This window comes from Diachasma alloeum, unplaced genomic scaffold (assembly GCF_001412515.2).
Source record: "Diachasma alloeum isolate Michigan unplaced genomic scaffold, Dall2.0 Dall_scaffold_00210, whole genome shotgun sequence".
In the NCBI taxonomy this organism is placed as follows: domain Eukaryota; kingdom Metazoa; phylum Arthropoda; class Insecta; order Hymenoptera; family Braconidae; genus Diachasma; species Diachasma alloeum.
Window position 1 is genome coordinate 1,831,542 of NW_021680375.1, and position 23,098 is coordinate 1,854,639.

The window sequence follows — 23,098 nt, forward strand, 5'->3', positions numbered from 1 at the left end:
CCCCCCCCCCACCGGGGGCTTCGCCCCCTGGACCCCCTTTTCTCGTGGGGGGCTTCGCCCCCCACACTCGCCCCCCCCCAACCCCCGAACTTCATCACGCACTTATCATATAAAATAGTATACGCAACATGTGCGGACAGCAGGCGGTATCACTCGGGCGGCTGCGCCGCCCTCGTGAGTAACCGCCTGCTTTCCACACTAGTTACGTAATGTACTAATAATAGCTGTTCCCTAATTATCAGATTGAACAGCGATTTCACGAAATTTCCATTTTTTAGAGTTTAATATCACACAAACTATGTTCCGCAAAATTTTGCAAAAAATTTACCACATCCGGAATTTATCAATCTACCACGAAATCGTTTTTTAAGAACACCGTAAGAACCGTTTTCTCATAAGATAAAAAAATCAAGACAAAAACCCGTTTTACTCTTTCCTTACATAAAATCTACTATTGATTTTAACATCTTGATTTATTGTTTATTCATTATAGAATGTTCCTGCAATAATGTTCGCTGGAGAGGCAACTCACGAGTGTTTTTACTCAACAACCCACGGAGCCTTCGATTCTGGGCGATCCCAGGCTCTCAACTTTCTGCGACACCACGTATGGGAATGAAAATAGTTCAATATTTCAGTTAAAAATTTTACCATTAAAGTACAGTGGACTCTTCTTAATTTCCATAGCTCAGGGGGTGTCCTTGAAGCCATTGTATGTGAAATGTGAGTAAAAAAGAGACCCCCACTCCGCCAGTTCGGGCGGCATTAGAGCACTGATCTCTATACTACATAACTGGATAGACTATTCGTGATCGCAACGTAGATGTGGGAGCCACCAAGTGGTCTCTGACCTAACTACTCTTGGCGGGCAACCAATGAGATCTCTGGATTTTCCGTGATCTCATTGGTTGACACCCATCATTGGTTCAGTCATCAGACTCTCATTGGTTGCCTGCCAAGGGTAGTTAGGTCAGAGTTCACTTGGTGGCTCCCACATCTACGTTGCGATCACGAATAGTACATTACATGCCCGAGCCTTGGAAAACAGATCCCCGCCCCCCACGTGCAAGATTCCCTTCCGAGCCGAAGGCGAGGATGGCAAGCACGTGGGGGAGGGTGATATGTTTTCCATGGCGAGATGTGTATATTAATTTTCATGTCGAGGGACCTAAAAACGCCAATTTCGTGGCGCGCAGCCAACTAAATTTTGAAATAAAAAATTAGTATCATTGAAATAAAAATGTGTATTCAATAGCAAATAATTTAGTGATCATAATAAACAAGTTTTCAGAATTTATGAGGTCATTGTTTTAATAATAAAAATAAAAATAAATAAAAATAAAAAACTACTACTGTCGTTCATGCGCGCTAGACCGAAGGCTATGGAACCATGGTGGGGTATTGGCATATAATCCAGCCCTAAACTGATGCTGTATCCATTCTGATGATTGGAGTAGGTAAAAATTCTGCAGACTCCTAGACCTCACTGGGCAATGTTGTCACAACTCTGGTTTTCAACTCTGAAACCAACTCAGAGTTTATAGCAGAGATGTCAGACAAGATGTCAATATTTTTTGAGGCCCGAGTGCAAGAGCGGGTCGCGAAATCGCGTGCAGATGATTCTAAACATGATTTTTGAACCAGGGGAGACTCCTAGACGCCACTGGAGAAGATTGGTACAACTCTGGTTTTCAACTCAATTGTCAGAGTTGAAAAGCAGAGTTCATAGCAGAGATATCAGACAAGATAAGAATGGTTTTTTGGGCCCGAATGAAAGAGCGAGTCTCGAAGTGGCGTGCAAATGATTCTAATGATGATTTTTGATCCCGGGGAGACTCCTAGGCCCCACTGGACAATGTTGGCAAAACGTTGTACTGTTATGTCTCATCGATTTTTCTTCCGTCAAACGCTTGATATGAAGCTTCCGAATGAAAGATATGCGTTTTCACAATAGTGGAAGGTAATCCTCTCCTTTTACTCTGGCCAACCTTGCATGGTATTTCATTTAAAACTTACGTATTTCATCAAATCCATGTAATTTTATAAAATAAGACTTGAATGAAAACAATGATTATTTGTTTAATGTTTTTATTTACGTTTAATGTTTTCATTACTTTATATCGTAGGAGAATCCTATGATATAAAGCTACGTAACGTAGAAAAGATGAAGTTATTTGAGAATCCCAGGACTTCATGCTAGACATATTGATAGCCATTCTTATACATATAATCCTGAACATGCCTCTATATCCTCCATGCATTGAAAAGACCATATCATCTTAAAAAAACTAATTATGATGCATTATTGAGAGTTCTTATAATCGCAAACGATAAGGGTAATATCGATCATTATTCATCATGCCATTTTTTCGATTCTCAAATGTTTCCAAAAAAATAGTAAATACTTCAATGCTAGTCGAGCCAACTCCCGCCAATGACATCGCACATCTTCCTATTTCCATGCATCCCAGGTTTTTGGAGAATCATGATAATGCATTAAATTTCTGTTGAATACATCAGCCATACAACCAACTGTTTTATGAGACAAAACCAGATGATCAACATTGGTCGGAATGATCTCATTTAAAATCAACTTCTCCAACATCACAACGTCATTCATGGCATCGTGCGCCCCAGAAGAACCTCCCAAGTAGTCATTAGCCAATGAAACCAATCCATATGTTTTTCCACACTCACGTCGACCTGGCAAATGATGTCTGAATAACGGTAAAGGATCCGAGAAGCCAATCACAATGTCCTGGAATTGTGCCATCATCTTTTCTCGGTTCAAAATGCCACATAACAATGGCCCATCGAATTTGAAACCATTCTGGGCGACTAGAATGACTTTTTCCCCGAAAGATCTCAGAAATTTGATAAAAGTGCGTACTGCAACGACTCTGGTAACTCCAGTCACCGGTCGTCCACGAGCAAACATTTTATTGTTGATAACAGTAATTCCTGTGATGTTCTTTACAATCTGTGGAATGGGGTTGGTGGGGAGGATGTAGGTTCGATACATTTTCCCTCCACATTTCGCTGCTATCTGCATAATCTCACAGTCAGGCGTCAGTCCTGTCGTCTCAAGGTCGAAGAAGACGATTGAATAGTGTGGATGCGAAGACGATCTTAAGTAGCTTTGGGGCGAGTAGTTGCTGGAAATGGAGACGGCTGCCAGTGGTGACATTGTTGAAGTCGTTTCGATGATTTTGATCTATGAAAATTGTTGGGAAAATTCAGGGGAGAAGGGGCATTCAAGTTGAATTTGTTGTTCTCTACAATGAGATATTTATCAAGCAAATCAGTGATTTCAGGGAGAGTTGTTAAGAGATTTATCTCATCGCTTGACAATTGTCTTCTGACATTTCTCATCAATAATGAGTGATTTCGATACAAAACGCCGAACGACCTTTCCTTCAGCTAATAAAATTTCCAATAGCGAAAGTCTCTTGACATTTATCCTCCAAAATTACTTATTAACGAATTTTTTCAAAAATTCATTACACATTCCACTCGCAAATTTCATATGCCATTTCTCATCAATTCCGCAATTATCTATGGAAATTCGAATGGAAGAGACCTCCTGACATTTCAAAATAATTAGGGAGTTTTTCAACCAATTCACGAACTAATGGCGCAACATGGCCTTTTACTTTTTAAGCCCGGTTAACGATGAATCGGTGATGAGTGAATGCAGGGGAATCTATTATATTCCTGCAGAAAACCAATCCCTGAACAAAAAAATTCTGACCTCCTTCAATTGAATATTTAGATCATATTTAAAGTCTTCAATGGTCAAATAATTTTTGTTATCATTATTCAATTTTTTTCCTGCATCGTGCATGCACAAAACATTTTTCTATACAATTTTAATAATCAATTTGGAAATAATTAATTTGTGAAAAAAAGTGGCAACGCGACCCGGCTGAATACTTTGTTTCTCTGAGTTGGTAAGCCGGTCACGCTCTAGTGAGAGTTCTCGCTGTACAGAGTCACGCGCATAAACACGTAAATTTTTTCCGTGGCGACTTGTTTATGCTAAAAATTTATCACCCACGTCGTTCCAATTTCCTATCGATGAGAAAAATGATAGTAAATGAATCCTAAGGCCTCTCTGTGAAGTGGGTTCAAACCGAGATCACTTTAGATGCACAACTCTCCTTTAAACACGTTTGAATTTACCGCGTTTGAATTTATCCCCATCCGATCGACCGGTGCTACGTTCACAGTTGACAGCTGCGCGTGCGGAAATTCTGATTTTAGTATTTTTTTGTTAATTTTGGCTAAAAAAGGTTCTGAATCAATGTAATTTTTCTTGCAGAAGGTGTATTTATCAGTATGTCACACGTGGACGAAGTTTCGTAACATTGACTGTATATTTGCGTTCATGATGTGGATTTTTCTACATTTGCCAAAAGAACACGGGTTAAATTGCGTTTTTTAAATAATTTATTTTATTTCAAACCATAACTGTAGTTAGCTAAACCAAAAATTAGCACTGACCATCTTTGTTTAATGTCTTTGGCAAATGGCAAAATTCCATAATTCCTGTTCGAGAAAATACATTGCAAAGGTCCATCCTCAATTATGCCGAAACCTAACTTAACGCATTAAATATTGCATTAATTCTTCTGTAAAAATAAGATGCGAACCTACTATTTTCCTGTGTAAAAAAGGGACTTCTACAATAACTATGTTTAATCCACGCTCATTTAATCTACAACTTTTGAGGTTAATCGGTTTATGTAGTCCATGACATGAAGCTGAACGAAATTCTTTGAAAAAGTGGAATCAGGTACTAATCGCAGGATTTGTATCTCATCGATATCAGCATTGTAACAGAAAACTTACCTCGCAGATACTGAGTTTTCCGACAATAGAAAATTCAGTTGTTCCACTGAGCTGATGAAGACGTGATTTTAACACGAATATCCGTGATCCGTGATAAAGGTGAGTATAGTAGGACTGGCGAGATTCGCGATCGTAAAACCGCCGTCAGCGCTATGGCCAAAAATGCGGGACCGTAAAGAACTACTATCTTGCGGAGCTGTTCAGAACCCTAACCTCAAATAGTGCTGAAATGTCAAATTGTTTCAAGTACAAGCCGTGAATTAAATTTTGATCTTATAACCTACCGATTGTTTATGAAAATGGCACAGAACAATTATCTTAAGAATTCGAAAAGAGGGTGCTGTGTTCCACAGTGCAAAGTAAAGGATAAACTGAATTTAAGTTTCCATAGTTTTTCATCCAATTTAATTTTACGGAACAAGTGGATGGAAACATTGAAACTGAGAGGAATTTACGATGAAAACATGAAAGTTTGCAGTCAATATTTCTCTCTTGATGATTATAAAAAGCGGCGTAAGTATTTCATATAGAGATGAATATTCTATAATGAAATTAGCCGAGTCAGTTGAGTCCCTTTTTTGTTAAATATCTCGTAACTGAAAGCAAGTTAAAAAATTTTGGTAATTGACTTTTTTAGGTCTACATTTTTTGTGTCTACATCAATGAATAATTTGCTATTTCATACTCCAGAGCCTTGGCGCACTACCATCAGATTGGTTCCGCAAGATAGTAATTCTACAAACCACCACCAGACGGCAAGAAATCGCTTTTGCGATCGCGAATTGTTCCATTCAGATCAGAGGTGGGGAAATGGAAGCTCGATGGATAACCTGTAATTTGATCACCTTGAAGTTTGCAAATTTCGATCAGATAGTTATTTTCATCACAAGGTCCACAAAGTATTTTCTGACGAATGTGATTATAGGCCTCGCCTTCGGCTCGGCCTACAAAGCCACATTCGTCAGAAAATACTTTTGGACTTCTCACGAAAAGAAATTTTCGACACTAAACAATCGACGCAAAACAAAATTTTTCCCGTCTCTCACATCTCTTGCACTCTATTCAAGTTTTGTTCTTGCTCATCACCTTGTTCCTCCCACAATATACAAAAAGGTCACTCACTCGATGAATGCTCTACACTAATTTCCCTGATTTCTTTTCACTTATCATCCCCATTGAACTGAGTAATCTGACCGATGTTCTTTAAAAATTTAGTTTACGACCTCCCACGTCAGAAGTCAAAAATGAGTTTTTTTTTTCAATTTGAAAATAATCGCAGTCATGATTAATGTTTCAGAAATTGAGTAACATTGTGGAAACATAAAGAATTGAGGAAGAAACCCAAGTGTCCATTTTACCCCGCTTTTGCTTCACCTTACAACTCCTACGATGCCGTCTTATGACAATGTGTTCGTTTTTATAAACTTCAAATGAAGTCGGAACAGTAGATTTGATCCAGTTCAACTCATTATTTAAATCTGGTGTCCATATTGCCCCACCTGCCCCTATTTCAAAATTTTTCTCTGATCGAAATCTGCAAACAGCAGAAGATGAATATATAATTCATACTGTGACGTGATGAGGTTTTCTACCTCCCTTAATTGAGTCGCCAGTCGACTCAAAAACTATTGCTCAACTAGCTACGGTCAGAGCTCACGCGGATTTCTCTCAAGATCTAACGTGACGCGACTAGGATAGGATTTGATTAGGTATTCTTCGTATAAAACAATCGAGCACCACTGTTACATTAATAATTGACAGTATATTGAATAGATAGGTAAAGTATAAAATCAACTGTTAAATGGGTTCGGTTTCGACGCGGATCTACTATAGATTTTTGGCTAGGAGAGGACGTCCGTCCATCTTCAACTCCTGCCGTACTCTGCACTATTCCAGAGCTTCAAAGTCGTTGCTGGCCGAAAATGCTAAATAAGTGTTCTCACGGTTTTTCTAACTAACACGGCCATATGTCCATCACTGACAATGGCTAAGACAATCAAACAGCTCCATTCTGAGAAGCTGGACTCAGGTGTCACCGTGAGACTGCTTATTGAGCATTTGGGACCTTTTCTATCTAGAAAATATTAATTGAATAAAATCGACGTGTGAATATCTCCACACGTCACAATACGTTAATTTTTCTTGAGTTTAGTTAATAGATGCCTCGGACTCCGAGGAAGATGATAAAATTCTTCGAAGGATGACTTCTACATAGTAAAAGAAGAGCTGCAAAGAAGGGGTCGTTAACTATTAACGAATAGTGTAAATCCTTTCATCAATGCAATGCCAAGGCAGTGAAGTCTTAGGAATTGGCTTGAACTCAGACTACGGAAAAAATTTCTATTTTTAAAAAATAAAGATGAACAGAATTGGAATGAATGAAAGAATTAACACCAACTTTCATTAATGAAAATGTTAAAACCATGTTTTATTCACAATGATCTTTATAAAATACGTTTCGTATGAAAAAGCTATCAATTGTCGATCGACTTTTGTATTTTCTACTGAAAAGTTATGCGTACGTGTGCAATTCATTGTAATTACTCTATTTAAGCATGATGTATGTAAAGAATCTTGAAGTGCATCTTCAACGTGTCTCAAAATCCTGATGACTTTTGGTACTTCTTACTCGAATGGCGTCCGGGGCTGACAAACCTCCTGGAAGATCTTCTCCTCATCGTCAACCAAAAGTTCCATGAACTTGCTACAGAAGTCTTCATTCAGCGTGCTTCGCCACTGGTACCTCTTCTGAATCGCTCATAAACATTTCTTCCTGAAGTCACTCAAACCTTCCATAGCCAGGGCACAGAGTGCAACATCTGTCGTTCCGAAAATCATTTTAACAATCCTGGGTAGCATCTTGTTCATCCTCCCAAACTTTTCACAGCAGAGTGTCCATACTCTCTCATAAGGCACATAATACTTCAAACGTAGATGACCCCTGTCTCGTCTCCTTATGAACTCTGCAATATCGTATTTTTCTTCTCTGTAATTCCATATCAAGTAGGCGAAGAACCAGGTGAATCGATTTTCATTCTTATTTTCGTACCCATGTATCCAGCTGTCTACAAACAATACCCATGGAAAACCCATTAGTCCATACCAGGGATCATCTATGCCCCAATCATCCCCGGTACCCCAATCCCTATTTATTCGCTGAAGATTCTCTGGCATGTAATCGAACCCCCTCTCCCCAAGCACATAGACCATGATCTCGCTGTTTGCATTCGTGAAATCGAAGTCTTCGCAGCATTCCAATCTGTCATCCTTCGACAAATTCCTCCAGAAATATTTGAATGCTGATAGACTCCCAGACCTGACGATTCTCCTGATGACAAGACGATTGAAAGCTTTATCATTATGCGTTTGGATTCTACAAAAAATGTCACTGTTCCAGAAGACCGAAGAATTAGGGAATATATCTCTGGTAGGGACCGCGCCATAAATTTTCTTGTACCAGAACAGGGCATAGTCGCATCTGAAATTGCTTTTCGCCCAATCAACGGTGTCAGCGAATTTACGAATGTAATTCTCACTGCAGTAGTAACATAGCTGGGCCCAGGTGTGATAATCGATTGATTCTTTGTCACTGACATAGGACTCCACTATTTTCTTACCATCAAGTTGACCAATATCGTTCCAGAAAATGTTACATGCGAAATAGGACATCTTTTCAGTCAGACTTGGATCCCTCCCCCCGGACACATCGAGTAGAATCCAGACCAACCAGCGAAATGCCTGTTCATACATTTCCCACGCGTAGAAGCTCAAATGATCTTTTATGGATCTTGGCAGCCGCAATGTGTCAATTAAATCAATGCATTTATGAGTTGCTGGACGTATTTTCATCTGGATACGCATGGGTAGCTGGTCAATCCCGGTTACAATCAATGGTTGCGAGATGTCGACGAACATGTTCTTGATGTCATCCCCAATTTTTAAGTGACTCCATGACCATTGAATTATCTTCACGGATGCAAGGTGCCCCAACGATACATTATTGAAAACCCAGGGCTCAATCCCTGACATTGTGCAAACTGATTAATTTTACACTGAGTCGAAAATTTATTCACTTTTGAGGGGACAATGTTTCAGTGCAGCGTTATGAGAATCGCCACTTCGTTCGCCATTTTGAACAGTACGCATGGCGGATGGAGGGGGAAACGATCGTCGTAAATGAGCACCCACGGATATCATCATATACTGTGCAGACAAATAATTAATTATAAATTTTAATTGATAGGAATTGTTAGAGAATCGTTTGGGCATATTTAGGAAAGTATTTTTGTGATTTGGGAAATCATTTTGCCGGACAGACGAGCAATATTTGATTTGGGAAATGAAATGCAATTCGCGATGTTAAATGAGCGTCAGATGGCGCTGATGAACACAAAAATGGCGGACCTAAAACGTACCGATTCAAATATTTTAGTAAACAATCTATAAATTATTCTAGGTTATAAGTATACGTGACGTGAGGGCCTTCAAACCGTATAATTATTAATAATTATTAATATGAGCGATCTATTGGAATTAAATTTGGAGGATATATTGAACTATGTTGGGGATGTGTTCAGAGCGGAAAATAAACGAGCGTGTGTCGAAGGTGATAGAATTGTCACGTCTGATTTTATATTTCACATTGGGGTCACTAAGAAGACTGAGAACAGAGTAAAAATCTCTGCCTGGTGTGTCAAGTCTTCAGCAATTCATGAGACTCCTCATTAAATAAATATACAAATTAGTATAACAAATAACAACAAGTCGATCGAATGTGTATGCACTTGCAACGCTGGCTCTTCAAAATGCAAACACATTGTGGAAACATTAATTTATCTGAAACAGTAAGTAATTATCTCCGACATTTAAATATTGGACATTCGTATTTCTATTATTTGATAATCTCATTAATTGCCACCATGTTTCATTCGACCGGGAAAATTTGGTACGTTTTACGTCCGCCATTTTTTTGTGTGGCAGCGCCATCTGACTCTCATTTAACATCGCGAATAGGATTATAAGTACGATTTAAATACGGGCTAGGAGTGAAAGGGAAACCACGGAAAACCCCACAGTCGTACAGCCGACCGATATTGCAGGGTTCTACTGTGCCCATCTGTCACACTGACTGAATGGATACAGCAGTTCTCTGCATGCGCGCCTGACAGCAATAGGAAATATGCAAGGTGCCCGCTGCAAGGTGTCAGTAGTTATTCTACTATTCTAAAAATTCTAAGAGATTTAGAATTTAGAGAGAGAAAATCTCCGCTTCACCCAGCCGGGAATCGAACCCGGGTCTCCCAGATACGTAGTAGATTTCCAGAAATTAATTTCTCACTAGAATGCCCCGATGGAAGGATTCAGATTATTACTAACGAGTGGCTCAAAAATGAACCTGGCATATGAGACAATATCAACATTATGATGAATAATGTGGGTTTTGGCTAAACATCTTCAATGTGAGCGTGACTACAAATAAAATCAATCAAAATTCAATCATAATAAAGTCTTTCTTTCGCTTAAGCTTCAATCCGAGAGTTGGGTTTTGCAAAAGTTGAACTTTTGCATCTTAAATGATAGGAAGCAAAGAACTGTGGCGACAATTAATTACCCACCATTCTCGTTATTTAATTGTCCTTCTAAAAACGCTACATCGATTGAGTTCATCCTTTCCGTTAGCCGTATTTCCTGAGCTACGAGCCGGTAGTTCATTGATTGCGTTTTCCCAATCACTATTGTGCTGAGGAGTCACACGCCTTAAATTTTTACTTGTGCATTCGTGAATCATAAGGTCTAGATTTCTCCAACTGAAACGATAGAAAGTAAAAAAGATTGATGAATATTTTTATATTCAGCCGAATGCCAACAACGATTGATTGCCTACCATTCTCGTCGTTCTATTTTCCTATCAGGAACGCCCGGTAGATGCAGTTTCATCTTCCCCTTAGCCGAACTTCCGAACCGATGAACCAGTAGTTCTCCAATGAAAATGGTGATAGCAAGGGAATATCCCAATACACCGAGTAGAATAAGTTCTCTGAGCAATTGAGTCCGCGATTCTTCGTCCATCTCGCCTATGCGATTATGGTTGTCAGTTTGCAACGATAAAGGATTGTCAGCTGGTGAGTACCAGCCACTCGACAAACCCGTCTCTTGAAGTCTCTTGATAACCTCGATTATTTCTCTCTTACCGGGGATACCCTCCCGAAACCAAATACATTCAGTTCGAGACGCAAAAATGGGCTTTGCAACTTTCAATCGATGTAGGCCATTGTTTCTGCGCAGCCAGAATCGGGAAGCGTACATCGTTCTTGCATCTGTCAAACAACAAACATTCCGATACTCTACTGCCTTTTCCAAGCAGGATACTAAGGTTCCTTTCACATGTTTCTTTTTCAAATTCAATTTAGCCCCATCTGCTCCCACGAAAGCATCGTTAACATCGTACCACTGCATCATTGGTGTCGAGCATGAATCATCAATTTGCTCGAATGTTTCATACTCGTTTTCCACAAAAGGATCAATACCGAGATTTATCAATGAAGCGTAAATGTCGTTGGAGTACATGAAAGACACTACGACGATGGCCAAGAATAACATCCTTTGGTTAGTTCTCAAGGGCTGATGATGCACTACCATTAACGACAGCGCACTAAAAATGGCAAATGCGCTCCAAATTTTTCCATCGAAATTCAAAATAATCGCTACCAACCAAATTAGTGCGAAAATTATTAATGAGATGACAGTACTCGCAAGGGCTTTATTTATCAGGGCTTGGTTTATTGCATACGTCGTTGGCATTACCATGATCAGCTCTTGATCTTTCATCGCCTCTAGGATGAAGGGTTTTATGTGTAAATCAGATAACAACATGGATGACAAGGGACCCATTATATCCACTTTTTCAGTTTTATTATAGTAGCTTAGAAGAGCTCCGTAGGTATAATTGCCACGCCAGCCCTTCCATTCGCCTCGTAAGAATATTTGCTGCGTAGTAGTGAAGTTCAGTACTCGCGTGATGTCTTCATATAGTTCGAATTTCTTGCGGACGAAGAATGATTTTTTTTTATCTTTATGTTGGCCGTATCGAAGTGGCCAGATGTAGTTACCAAGTGATTTCATTACATATCCGTGCATATTTTTTGCAAAATTGGGGAATAATTTGACCCCGTTGTGAAATTCTTCGTGAAAGAATTGTTTGCTGAAAAAATTGAACTGATGCATTATCAGTTTGACTGAGTTGGCTTCGTTAAATTTTCCATTCGCTCCGTAACATTTCAACTTTCCGCAACCGAGAACTTTTGTATTATCTGCGGATGCTACAGTGCGCTTTTCAGAGTTTAACCGACGAATCTCGACAATCAAGATATTCGACATTGATATGTCCCAGGCATACTGCAGGATATTTTCTACAGGTCTAGTCAAATTCGATGATGTTCTCAATACGATTAGAATATAGTTTACAGAAAAATCTGTTAGTTTCTTCATCGCATGCATCACTTCATATATTTGGACATTGTCCCCAGAATAGTCTGCATAGAATATGAACAGAAGAGAAGAAGTATTTTTCGACACAACACCAAAATCCTGTTCTTTCAAGTTAATAACTCCACCGTCTACTTCAACTATCACACTTGGCATGGTCCCCATGATTTTACCAAACAATTCGTTCTTCACTACATCAGAATAATCTGCAATACGTTGATGTATAATCAATACTGTGTGGACTTCGCCGGAGCGAAATAGTCGTGTAGCCACACTGTCAAACCAGTCAACTTCTGGACGACTTTGGATTTCGTCTACTAGAATCGTGATGAGGAAGATCACCAGTAAAGTCTTTATAATACACATGATTGATCGCTGTTTTGAGTTGAAATGTTACCCAAGAAGACGGCAACTGCTGACGGAAGTAGATTTTGACATCACCGCGGAGCTGAATTTCGATTTTGTATGATCAATTGAATAATCAGTAGATTATTTGCTCTGCCAAGGATCTGATGATATTTGATGATTTTGAGGAGTCAATTCACCCTCAAAAACATTTACGCCCGATGATATTTACGAATGATTCATTTGTCGAATTTCACAAGCACTGATAACTCTCATTGATGACTCATTGATTGTTCATCATAAGCTGATGAGTTTTACTGTTAATTTTATCTGAAAATGTCTATAATTCACTGATAATGATCCGCTGACTTCACTGCAGAAAATAGTCCCTGGCTCGATAATTGATATTAAATTAAGTTGCATTACAATAAACTGCATAACTATAATATAAACTACACAACGATTTACATGCGAAATGCGTTGAGGTACTTTAGGAATCAGCAAAGAACCGGTAAAAGTGACTGAATATTTTCCACCCCGAAGTTTGCTGAGAGACTATTGAATGTTGTGGATCACCCAACAGCGGTTGATGAGGAACTTCCCACACGAGGGGGGATTTGTATGAACGATAATGTTTTGGATGTTTTGAATGAATGATGAGATTTTCCTGAATAACCACTTGGTTTAGGGAAGAATAATAAATTACGATGAAAATATTTTTCATGTGGGATATCACTACACGGAGAGAAAAATCAATGAAACATTACCCGAAAATACCCTTGAAAAATTATCAAACAGTGCACAGTTCAGATTCACTGAACCTAAAGTGGAATTTATTCATCTTTATGGGACTTTTCCACCAATAGCTCATAAAGTTTACTGTTCGTTCATCAATTATAATAACATACAGTTTGTTGATTAAATTTTTCCTTTATTTACATTTTTTCTCTTGATTTCAAACGAAAATCCCTAAGATCCATTTTTCTCTCAAATTATTGAGATTGTTTGGTCATTTTTGTTTAAACTTTTGTCGCCGTGTAATATTAAGAAAATTGATTGAATGATCGAATGAAAAGATGAATATTTTGATTAAAATTTTTAGAATTACCCGAGTTAAATTATTTGTGACTCAGGAGCATCTTTTAACACGATACGACATACAGCTCTTTTGAAATACCCATGAACCTATTAATTAAGGATGCGCAAAAATATGGACATTTTCCCTGCGCCTGCAACTAATCCAAATAATGTGAAAGTTAAAACCATCGATTATTGTCCGAAAAATGTCTGCATTCAACACCAACACTCAGAATTCAGTAGTGAAGTGGTAAACGGAGATGAGTCGACTGATCCCCCAGTTGAGTTTTTGAAGAATATTTCCGAATCTAAAGGAGATAACGAAATTTTCGTAATGACATTTGTTGTAGCATTCAATCTGCTCCATAAAAAAAGGTTATAACAAAAATTTTGCTATCTCCCTTAGATTCCCAGATATTCATTGAAAACTGGTCAATAGTCAAAATTGACTTATCCCCTTTTACCACTTCGCTATTGAATGCAATTCATAGAAAAATCTTCCTGTCGTTCAAGCTTTACTGCACGCGTTGGTTTTGCAGATTTTTTTTGCGATGAGAAGTACCACGACTTGAAGCGAACTGAGGCAACAATTGATTGCGGACAATTCGTGTCATTTAATTGTTTAAAAACGTAGGATGAATTGAGTTTAACCTGCCCCTTAGATTAATTTCTGGAGCGACGAACCAGTAGTTCACCAATTTTATTCAGCAGATTCCTCTTGCACTGGGAAGCAATACGAGTTAAATTTTTCAGCGTGCAGGTATGAATAATGCGCTGGCCCAGATTTCTCCACCTCAAATGACAGGGAGCAAAAATCATTAATAGATCTCAACGGAGATTAATTGAGAGAACAATTGATTGCATACCATTCTCGTTGTTTGATTGTCCTTTCAAAAACGCCACGTCGCTTGAGTTTATCCTTTCCCTTGGCCGAATTTCCATAGCTATGAGCCAGTAGTTCATTGGTTGTGATTTGCAGATTACTGTGGTGCTGAGGAGCCACACGTGTTGAATTTTTAAGCGCGCAGGTGTGAATAATACGAAGGTTTAGATTTTTCCAGCTGAAATGATGGGAAGTAAAAATGATTGATGAATATCAATTCAACAGAATTGAAACGACGACTGATCGCATACCACTCTCGTCGTTTTATTTTCTTTTTAAAGACGATCGGTACATTCAGTTTCATTCTCCCCTTCGCCGAATTTCTGTACCGATAAACGAATATTTCCACAATGAGGACGACGATAGCAAGGGAATATCCCAACGCACAGAGCGAAATAAGCTCTCTCCGCAATTGAGTCCGCGATTCTTCGTCCATCTCGTCTGCATTATTATGTTTGTTAGTTCGCAGCCATGAAGGGTCATCATCTGTTGAATACAGGCCACTCGAGAGACCCGCTTCGCGATGTCTCTTGATAACCTCGATCGTTTCTTTTTTACCGGGGGTACCTTCCCAGAACCAAATAGATTCAATTCGAGACCCAAAAATTGGTTTTGCAATTTTCAATAGATGTAGATTATTGTTTTTACGAAGCAAGAATCTGGATTCGTCAATCCTTTGTCTGTCTGTTAGACAACACACATTACGATACTCTAATGCCATATCCAAACAAGGCATTAAGGGTCCATTTACACTTTTTTTTTTCAAATTCAATTTCACTCCATCTGCTCCTTCGAAAGCTGGGTCAACATCGTACCAGCTCGTTATTACTGTCGAGCATGAATCATCAATTTGTTCGAATGTTTCATACTTATTTTCCACAAAAGGATCAATACCAAGATTTGTTAAAGACGCGTAAATATCACTGAAATACATAAAACCCACTATGACGATGGCGAAGAATAATAGCCTTTGGTTTGTTATTAAGGGCTGGTGATGCACTGTGATTGAGAACAGTGCACTGAAAATAGCAAATGTGTTGCAAATTTTTTCATCAAAATTCGAAATAATCGCTACCAACCAAATCAGTGTATAGGATTAATAAGATTACAGTACTCGCAACGGTCTTATTTATTAAGTTTTGGTTGATTTTGTACGTGATTGGAATTATCATAATCAGTTCTCGTTCTTTCATTGGCCTCAAGAGAAAGGGTTGTATTATTGAACCACTTACCGATGTGGTTGACACCGGACCGACTATATCTACTTTGTTAATTGTCCTGTAGTAGTCAGTGAGAGCTTCGTAGGTATAATTGCCACGGCAGCCTTTCCACTCGCCTCTTAAAATTAGTTGTTCCCTAGTGGTGAAGTTCAATACTCGAGTTAAGTCATCAATCAACGCAAAGGCCTTACGTACCAATGATGAGTTTTTCTTATCTTCATATTCGCCGTATCGAAGTGGCCGATTGTACCCACGAAATGTTTTCATTACATGTCCATGCATATTTTTTGCAAAATTGGGAAATAACTTGACCCCGTGGTGAAATTCCTCGTGAAAGCATTGTTTGGTGAAAAAATTGAATTGATGCATTATCAATTTGACTGAACTGTCTTCGTTGATTCTGCCATTTGCTCCGTAACATTTCAATTTTCCGCAACCAAGAAAATGTGAATTATCTGTGGATACTTTAGAGAAACGAATCTCAACAATTAAGGTGTTTGACATTTATATATCCCAGGCATGTTGCAGAATATTTTCTACAGATCTAGTCAAATCTGATGTTCTCAGTACGATGAGAATATAGTTTACTGAAAAATCTGTTAGTTTGTTTATCGCATTCATCGTTTCATATATTTGCACATTATCCCCAGAATAGTCTGCATAGAATATGAACAGCAGAGAAGAAGTGTTTTTCGACACAACACCAAAATTCTGTTCTTTCAAGTTAATAACTCCACCGTCTATTTCAACTATCACATTTGGCATGGTCTCCATGATTTTACCAAACAATTCGTTCTTCACTGCATCAGAATAATCTGTACTACGTTGATGTATAATCAATGCTGTGTGGACTTCGTCTGAGCGAAGTAAACGCGTAGTCACGCTGTGAAACCAGTCAACTTCTGGACGACTTTGGATTTCGTCTGCTAGAATCGTGATGAGGAAGATCACCAGTGAAGTCTTTGTAATAGACATGATTGATTGCTGTTTTGAGGCGAAATGTTATTGAAGAAGACGGCGACTGCTGACGAAAGTAGATTTTGATATCAGCGCCGAACTGAATTTCGATTTTGCATGATAAATTGAATAATCATGGAGTCAATTCATTCTCTGCAACAGTTGTACCCAATGATATTTACGAATGATTCAATTGTCGGATTTCACAAACACTGATAATTGCCGTTGATGACTGCTCATCATAAGCTGATGAGTTTTACTGTTAATTTTTACTGAAAATGTCATTGATAATTCACATTAAATTAAGTTCCATCACAATGAACTGCACAACTATCAACAACATAATGATGTACGTGCGAAATGCGTTGAGATACATTAGGAATCCACAATGAATCTGTGAAAGTAGCTGAATAACTTCTACCCCGAAGGGCGCTGAGAGATTATTGAATGTCGTTGATTAACCAACAGCGGTTGGTAATGAACTTCCACCGCGAAGGGCGATTTGTACAAACAAAAATAATATTTTCCATGTTTTGAATGAATGATGAGATTTTTCTGAATAATATCTTGTTTAGGGAAGGAGTTCAACGTACTGTAATGTAATGGATGATGGATTCTTTTTCAGAAAAAATAAAAGGTGAATATTATATCACATTGTAAGGAAGGAATAATATATTATGTTGTGCTACCTTCACATTCAATATTGAAGGAATGGTGATGGAAATAACGAAATAATGGTAGACGAGGAAATACTGGGAATTTTTCAGCGGAAAAAAAGTGGGTTTCAAACTTTTGGATTTTTCCTTCAACGCGAGAGATTCAAATCTCGCAGATCTCCCAGTTTCACTCGTGTTACGTCCTCCGGTTTCTATGTCAGCATCTTTGAGCCCTACGAAAGAGGAAGGGAAAATGTGGAGAAAGAAAGGGCTGCTTCTGCCACACCCCTTATACCCTTTCGTGAAACCGGTCTTTTCATTTTCCATTTCCTTTATCTTCCCGAGCTCTCAATGAAATTTGCGCATCACGACGGATTTTCTTCTATTTCTCTAAATTTATGAACAACTGTTAGAATTTGAATTCAATTTCAGGCTAAATTGCTCATGGAATTCCTGATTCAACTTGTTTACATTTATTACCTAAATTACGGGTATTTAACAACGTCATGTAAAAAACTACCTTTATCAACAGACGCCAAACCCTGCTTACAGCTGGAATANCTCAACGGTAAAAAGACCTACTTCTCATGCTTAACTACCGTCGGTAAAAGAGCCCTTTTTGGGCTTGAGCAATGAAAAGATTATTATAGTCCTCGTCAAAAAAGAATGGTCGTGGTTGGGTACCCCCACTCTCTCGAAATTAGCTCCGACTCAACGGCCCCTACCACTCAGATCCAAAATCATTCTTTCCTGACGGCGACGATACTAACGTGTGGATCGACTATAAATCTGGCAAATAGAACAATATCACAATTATGTTCACTAATGTGAGTTTTGGATGAACGTCCTTAATTTACTTTTAAAAAAATATCTAAAAATTTTAGCTTTATTAACAAAAATATACGACAGTCATTGATACTTATAGTTCAGTGGAGGGGGCCTGGAAGGGCCTACGCTCGATACACTAGTGCCTATTTAATCTATGGTAAGAGAGTTAATTGAAGTCAGAAACATCTTCTGCTCGGTGAGCACACTTTTCCTATCCCTTGATTTTACACTAACAATTACATATTCTATAATAAAGGTTCTATAATAAGAATTCATATTTTCATAGAAAGACGACTTTAAAAAAAAGATACAAAAGTATACAAATAGACTAAAAAAAATTTTGAGGGGGGTATGTTTCTTCCACGTATTGCTGGAAGACTTTGAAGGCTTCGAAGGTTTCGATGCCAACAGGTACAATACGACTAGCTGGTGGATCGAATCTTCCACCTGGCAGTTCGATGGTGTAGGATAAATCTACGCCTGCAACTCCCAGGGCCCAATCGTCACTACCGCCAGCAGCAGCATCTGTTGAGTAAGTATTTCCCTCTTCAATCTTTTAATTGTAAACACATTTAATTGTAAATGATCTGTGTTGAATTGTACATGAGGGTAATAATATTATAATATCTCATTCGGCAGATTTCATTCAGATCCATTCAGTTTATGATTCAAACTGAGAAGGAAAATTATAGTCATTCATTTCCCGTAAACATCAGTAAATTTTAGAACTTTGTCGTGCTAAAATCGAAAGGAAAAACAATCCAGAAAATGCGTTGAATTTTCTCATGTTTTAAGAAAACTTTTTCTGAAAATCTGGGAAAAAAGTTCAGTAACACTATAGAATACCCCCTCACCTTAGATTTATGATTTAAATACTGATTCGATACTTTTTGACGAGTTATTAACGGGAAAAATGCTAGCAAAAGATCACTCAGAAGAAATCGAATTAATGCGGTTGTTCTGAGGTGTAAAAATTAGTTGTTTTTCGTTATTCCACGTTGTAATCATACGTAATCGAAATATTATAACAAAAAAAAAGGGCGGAAAACAATGAATTTTAGCATTTGCTAAAAAGAGGAAAAAAATGAAAACTAAAGAAAAACATTTTCTCATGATCTAATAAATATAAAGCAAAACGGATACTTAGGTTTGTTCGTTGAAGTATAGCGAACATTTAAAAAAAAAAAGTAGAAATCGGATGAAAACTGTGGTCCAAGGAGCATTTTTAAGCTAAAAACGTGAAAAATGGCGTTTTTGGTAGATATACGGGGCAAAACGGTTCGGGTCCGAAATTTTTCTCACTTTTTTATATATCCCTTCATATATCAAAAGTCATCCAATGGCTCTTAAGGCCGAGCCGAGACTTTCAAATTTCACTGCGGTCTCCCCTTAAGCACTTTGTACTCGAAATGAGTGGATTTTTTACACGGAATTTGAGGGATTTTTCTTTGGAGAGTCGGTAACTAGTTTTTCATTCTCAGTACAATACCTCCTAGAACCATTAATTCCTTAAAATCAGTAATTTGGTTCTGGAAACTAGAAACTTTTTTTTTATATGTGTAACAATAAAATCAATCGCAAATCCGAAATTTATACTCACATAAGACATTTGTGGAACTTCCAACAACATATTCAGTTCCGTAAATTTGATAAAGAGCCTCGGCAGCCATTATGCCAACTTTGCGCTAGGATAAGAAGTCATATCATTAGAGAGAAATTTCTGTCCAAAATTCATATATTAGTAGAAATTATTAATTAATAATTACTCATGTTAAACTTACAAGGAGAGGTTCAGTGTCGGGTAGAGCTGAAGTCCAGCCCCATGGATGCAACAGGTACTAGAGGCATTCAACAAATTTTGACTTTATGATCTAAGGTTTCACGGCATAAAGCTGCATTGTATAATTCAATTTCATAATTAAATTTCACTCACCTGTCCGTAAGAATGGAGAGTCAAATAAACCTTTATAGTATTGTTGTTAGCTAGCATGAAGTTCCTGACGGCTTGCGTCTCTACTTCTGAGAATGCTTTGCTACCGGCGTAGGTATCTGCGCAAGGATTGCTGGATGCACCAATGGCTGAAAAGAAATATTAGGAGTAGGAAAGGTGACTCAATTAAAAATTCATTGAACTTCCATCTTTTCTTCTGACGCTTTCGTTAGAAAAAATTGAAGGAAATATTTTTTTGATAATTTGATGAAAGGCATTCTTATTGTTTTAAAACCTAATTATAACTATATGGAGTGTTCTACACTGTTAAAAATGCATTAAAACTTTCAGTACACTGCTTGAATATTCTTAGTTCCAGCTCTACTAAAATCTCAAGGAATATGCGTCCCCGAATAGAATATCTTTTCGTTACAAATCTATGATACAATCGAGTTTGTTAACGATGAACCGGCAAGGTAAAAAAATGCAACCAATTTGATATAGTACATTTCGACACTAGGCCGTGAGGAAGTTTTCTGGCGAATATGAGGTTACAGGACGAGCCGAAGGCGAGTTCGGTAATCATATGAGGTAGAAAAGTTCCCACGGCTGTGTCGAACAATATTTTTTGTCGCCAGAAAAGTTTTTTTCGGCCTAATGACGAAATATACTATTTTGTCATTAGGCCCGAAAAAATTTTTTCATTACGCTGTACGTAAAACGCCGTTTACGGAGATTGTAAAGAAAAATTATGCTCGTCATGCGGCCGAAATAGAACTTTCCTGACTGGATTGATTGCATTCCTCAGCTTCGCTTCGTTGTTTTTTTTGCCTTATGACGAAATAGTATATTTCGTTACGACACGGAATTTTCACGAGTGTGAAGCTGGCGGCTCGAAGCGAAGCCTAGCCACCAACTTCACACTTGTTGAATAATTGAATAGTGATAAAAAAAATTTTTAGCCATAGAAGATTTTAAATAAGACCTAAATATTTACGTGAAGGGAACAGAGTTTTTCTGTTCAGGGATTGGTTTTCTGCAGGAATACAATAGATTCCCGTCCGCCTCACCTACATTTAGTCATCGCCGGTTCATCGTTAATGCTGCAATCGAAGTATCTTCATGCAACTTGAACTTAATTAGATTATGCGCCGGAATAAAGCGGCCATGTCTCACTTAATTCGAAAAAATCTTGCGAGAGAATGTCATCTAATAACTGTTTTCAATAATTTCACAAAAACATTAAATAGAAAAGCTACTCTAAAATGCGGTGAGCGACTAGCCACTATTTTTCAATTTCTTCCGTTCACTGAAATAGCTGAATAAAAACTCACTCATCCATTTAAGATCGAAGTTCCTGTTAGCGTCGGTGCCTACACATTTAGAATTCGGATTGGGTGAACGCGTCTTTCTCCAGAATCGGTACTATACAAAAATCATAATTGTTTAATAATTCTGCGATTACATGCCGTTCGATTGGAAACTCTATCCATTATTGACTTGATAATGTCGCTCGATACTTACGCTTGCGTGAGTGAATTCGTAACCATCAGGGTTAAGACTGGGAAGAATGTACCAATCAACATTTGCGTACAACTTGCTGTTAGTTTTATTGTTCACCAATTGATGAAGTGCGTAGAGTGCAGTTGATGGTGCAATCCACTCACGAGCGTGGATTCCAGCGTCGATGAAGATCGCGGGCTTATTCTTTCCACCACTAGAGATCTTCACGACGTAGATTGGCCTGCCTTCATAACTTTTACCAATTTCGATGAGCTGAGTAGTTTTATTGTAGAGTCGAGTGAGTTCCTTCAAGTAACTCTCAATCTAAAGATAAAGTAATGTTCCATGGTTAGATAAATCATCAATAAGTGACCGAACATTACTCTTCACAATAGACTACCTATCCACTATAAATTTCTAGTCTGAGAAAGCAGATTATTGTCAAACCAATATTATTTCTGTCAATTTTCGGACAAAGTTTTCGAGACTTCGATGAAATCTCGTTTGCCTCTAGACAATATTCCCTTGACTACCACTTGGATTTATTATTCTTTCAATGCGTTTTGGTTTATTCACAAATCGATAACAACATTCGACACATAGGTGAGTGTCATTTTGAAATAGGGGATTCCCAGTATGGCGCTAGAGCGTAGGCGGTAGCTTATGCACTCACCTTTTCGGGTGAGGCGAGCCCGCATTTTCAGGGAATTATTCTGTGGTTAATAATTTCACTTCAAGAGAGCTACCAGCGACGGAAATCACAATGTAGTATTTTCCCTACACTAGACAGTCGTCACGTAAGTCATTAACATTCATTACTCTGTCATTGATGAAACAATAAATACCCGAGTCGAGAATTTGGTTCTGATTGGACGTACACAGGTCTTTCAAGATCTCTCCAGACCTAGATGGACCTGGTAAGTCCTAATCAGTTCTGCGACGTACTTTTCCAGAGACCTTTCGAATCCTCAGTTCTTTTCGGTCCTGAGAAGTCCTCCTCGATGCTACCGAGAATGCGTGATTTTACGAGCGAGTGAAGGGGAAGGCATGTATGCGGAGGGTTGAAATTTGTAGCCAACGAGGAGACAGGGTTGCAGAATATATTTTAGCCACCCTCATCTCCCCGTTTGCAGGCGGTGTTTAAATAAAAAATAGTGAACGTTGATTCTGTATTTATTGACCCCCTGATGCCAATGAAACCCTCGGAGGTGACAGAAAAGGGGAAAAAAAATTTTTCATTTTCACGTGGGTCAAGGGTGAAAGTCGATTTTCGCCAAAATTGAATTTTTTCGCCAAGTGAAAGTTCATTCTGTATTTTCCAACAATTCTGATGCCAATGAAACCCCCGACGGCACGACAAACG

General features: G+C 38.3%; 5 protein-coding genes across 5 annotated transcripts in view; 1 reads left to right on the forward strand and 4 right to left on the reverse strand.

Annotated features, from left to right (window-relative positions):
- The window catches only part of LOC107036602 (spermine oxidase), a 6,247-nt gene extending 5,423 nt beyond the window's left edge, over positions 1 to 824 (forward strand). The window contains exon 4 of the mRNA XM_015254661.1: positions 494 to 824. Coding sequence (XP_015110147.1) covers positions 494 to 619 — 126 coding nt within the window. The 3' untranslated portion in view covers positions 620 to 824. The remainder of the gene's footprint in view (positions 1 to 493) is intronic.
- A 1,430-nt stretch (positions 825 to 2,254) lies between these two features.
- LOC107036570 (three prime repair exonuclease 2-like) lies at positions 2,255 to 3,187 on the reverse strand. Its single transcript, XM_015254607.1, has one exon. The coding sequence runs from the start codon at positions 3,185 to 3,187 to the stop codon at positions 2,453 to 2,455; it is 735 nt and encodes a 244-aa protein (XP_015110093.1). The 3' UTR covers positions 2,255 to 2,452.
- Positions 3,188 to 10,731: 7,544 nt separating this feature from the next.
- Positions 10,732 to 12,702, reverse strand: LOC114841116. Its single transcript, XM_029126001.1, has one exon. The coding sequence runs from the start codon at positions 12,700 to 12,702 to the stop codon at positions 10,732 to 10,734; it is 1,971 nt and encodes a 656-aa protein (XP_028981834.1).
- A 1,719-nt stretch (positions 12,703 to 14,421) lies between these two features.
- Positions 14,422 to 16,836, reverse strand: LOC114841115. The gene is given in 4 exon segments (XM_029126000.1): positions 14,422 to 14,551; positions 14,625 to 14,819; positions 14,893 to 15,729; positions 15,731 to 16,836. Coding segments are annotated over 4 exon segments (2,268 nt in total).
- A 1,506-nt stretch (positions 16,837 to 18,342) lies between these two features.
- LOC107036572 (carboxypeptidase B) overlaps positions 18,343 to 23,098 on the reverse strand; it is a 7,478-nt gene continuing 2,722 nt past the window's right edge. The window contains exons 3-8 of the mRNA XM_015254610.1: positions 21,757 to 22,059; positions 21,567 to 21,657; positions 20,236 to 20,381; positions 20,084 to 20,140; positions 19,903 to 19,987; positions 18,343 to 18,827 (exon numbers count right to left, since the gene is read on the reverse strand). Coding sequence (XP_015110096.1) covers positions 18,631 to 18,827; positions 19,903 to 19,987; positions 20,084 to 20,140; positions 20,236 to 20,381; positions 21,567 to 21,657; positions 21,757 to 22,059 — 879 coding nt within the window. The 3' untranslated portion in view covers positions 18,343 to 18,630. The remainder of the gene's footprint in view (positions 18,828 to 19,902; positions 19,988 to 20,083; positions 20,141 to 20,235; positions 20,382 to 21,566; positions 21,658 to 21,756; positions 22,060 to 23,098) is intronic.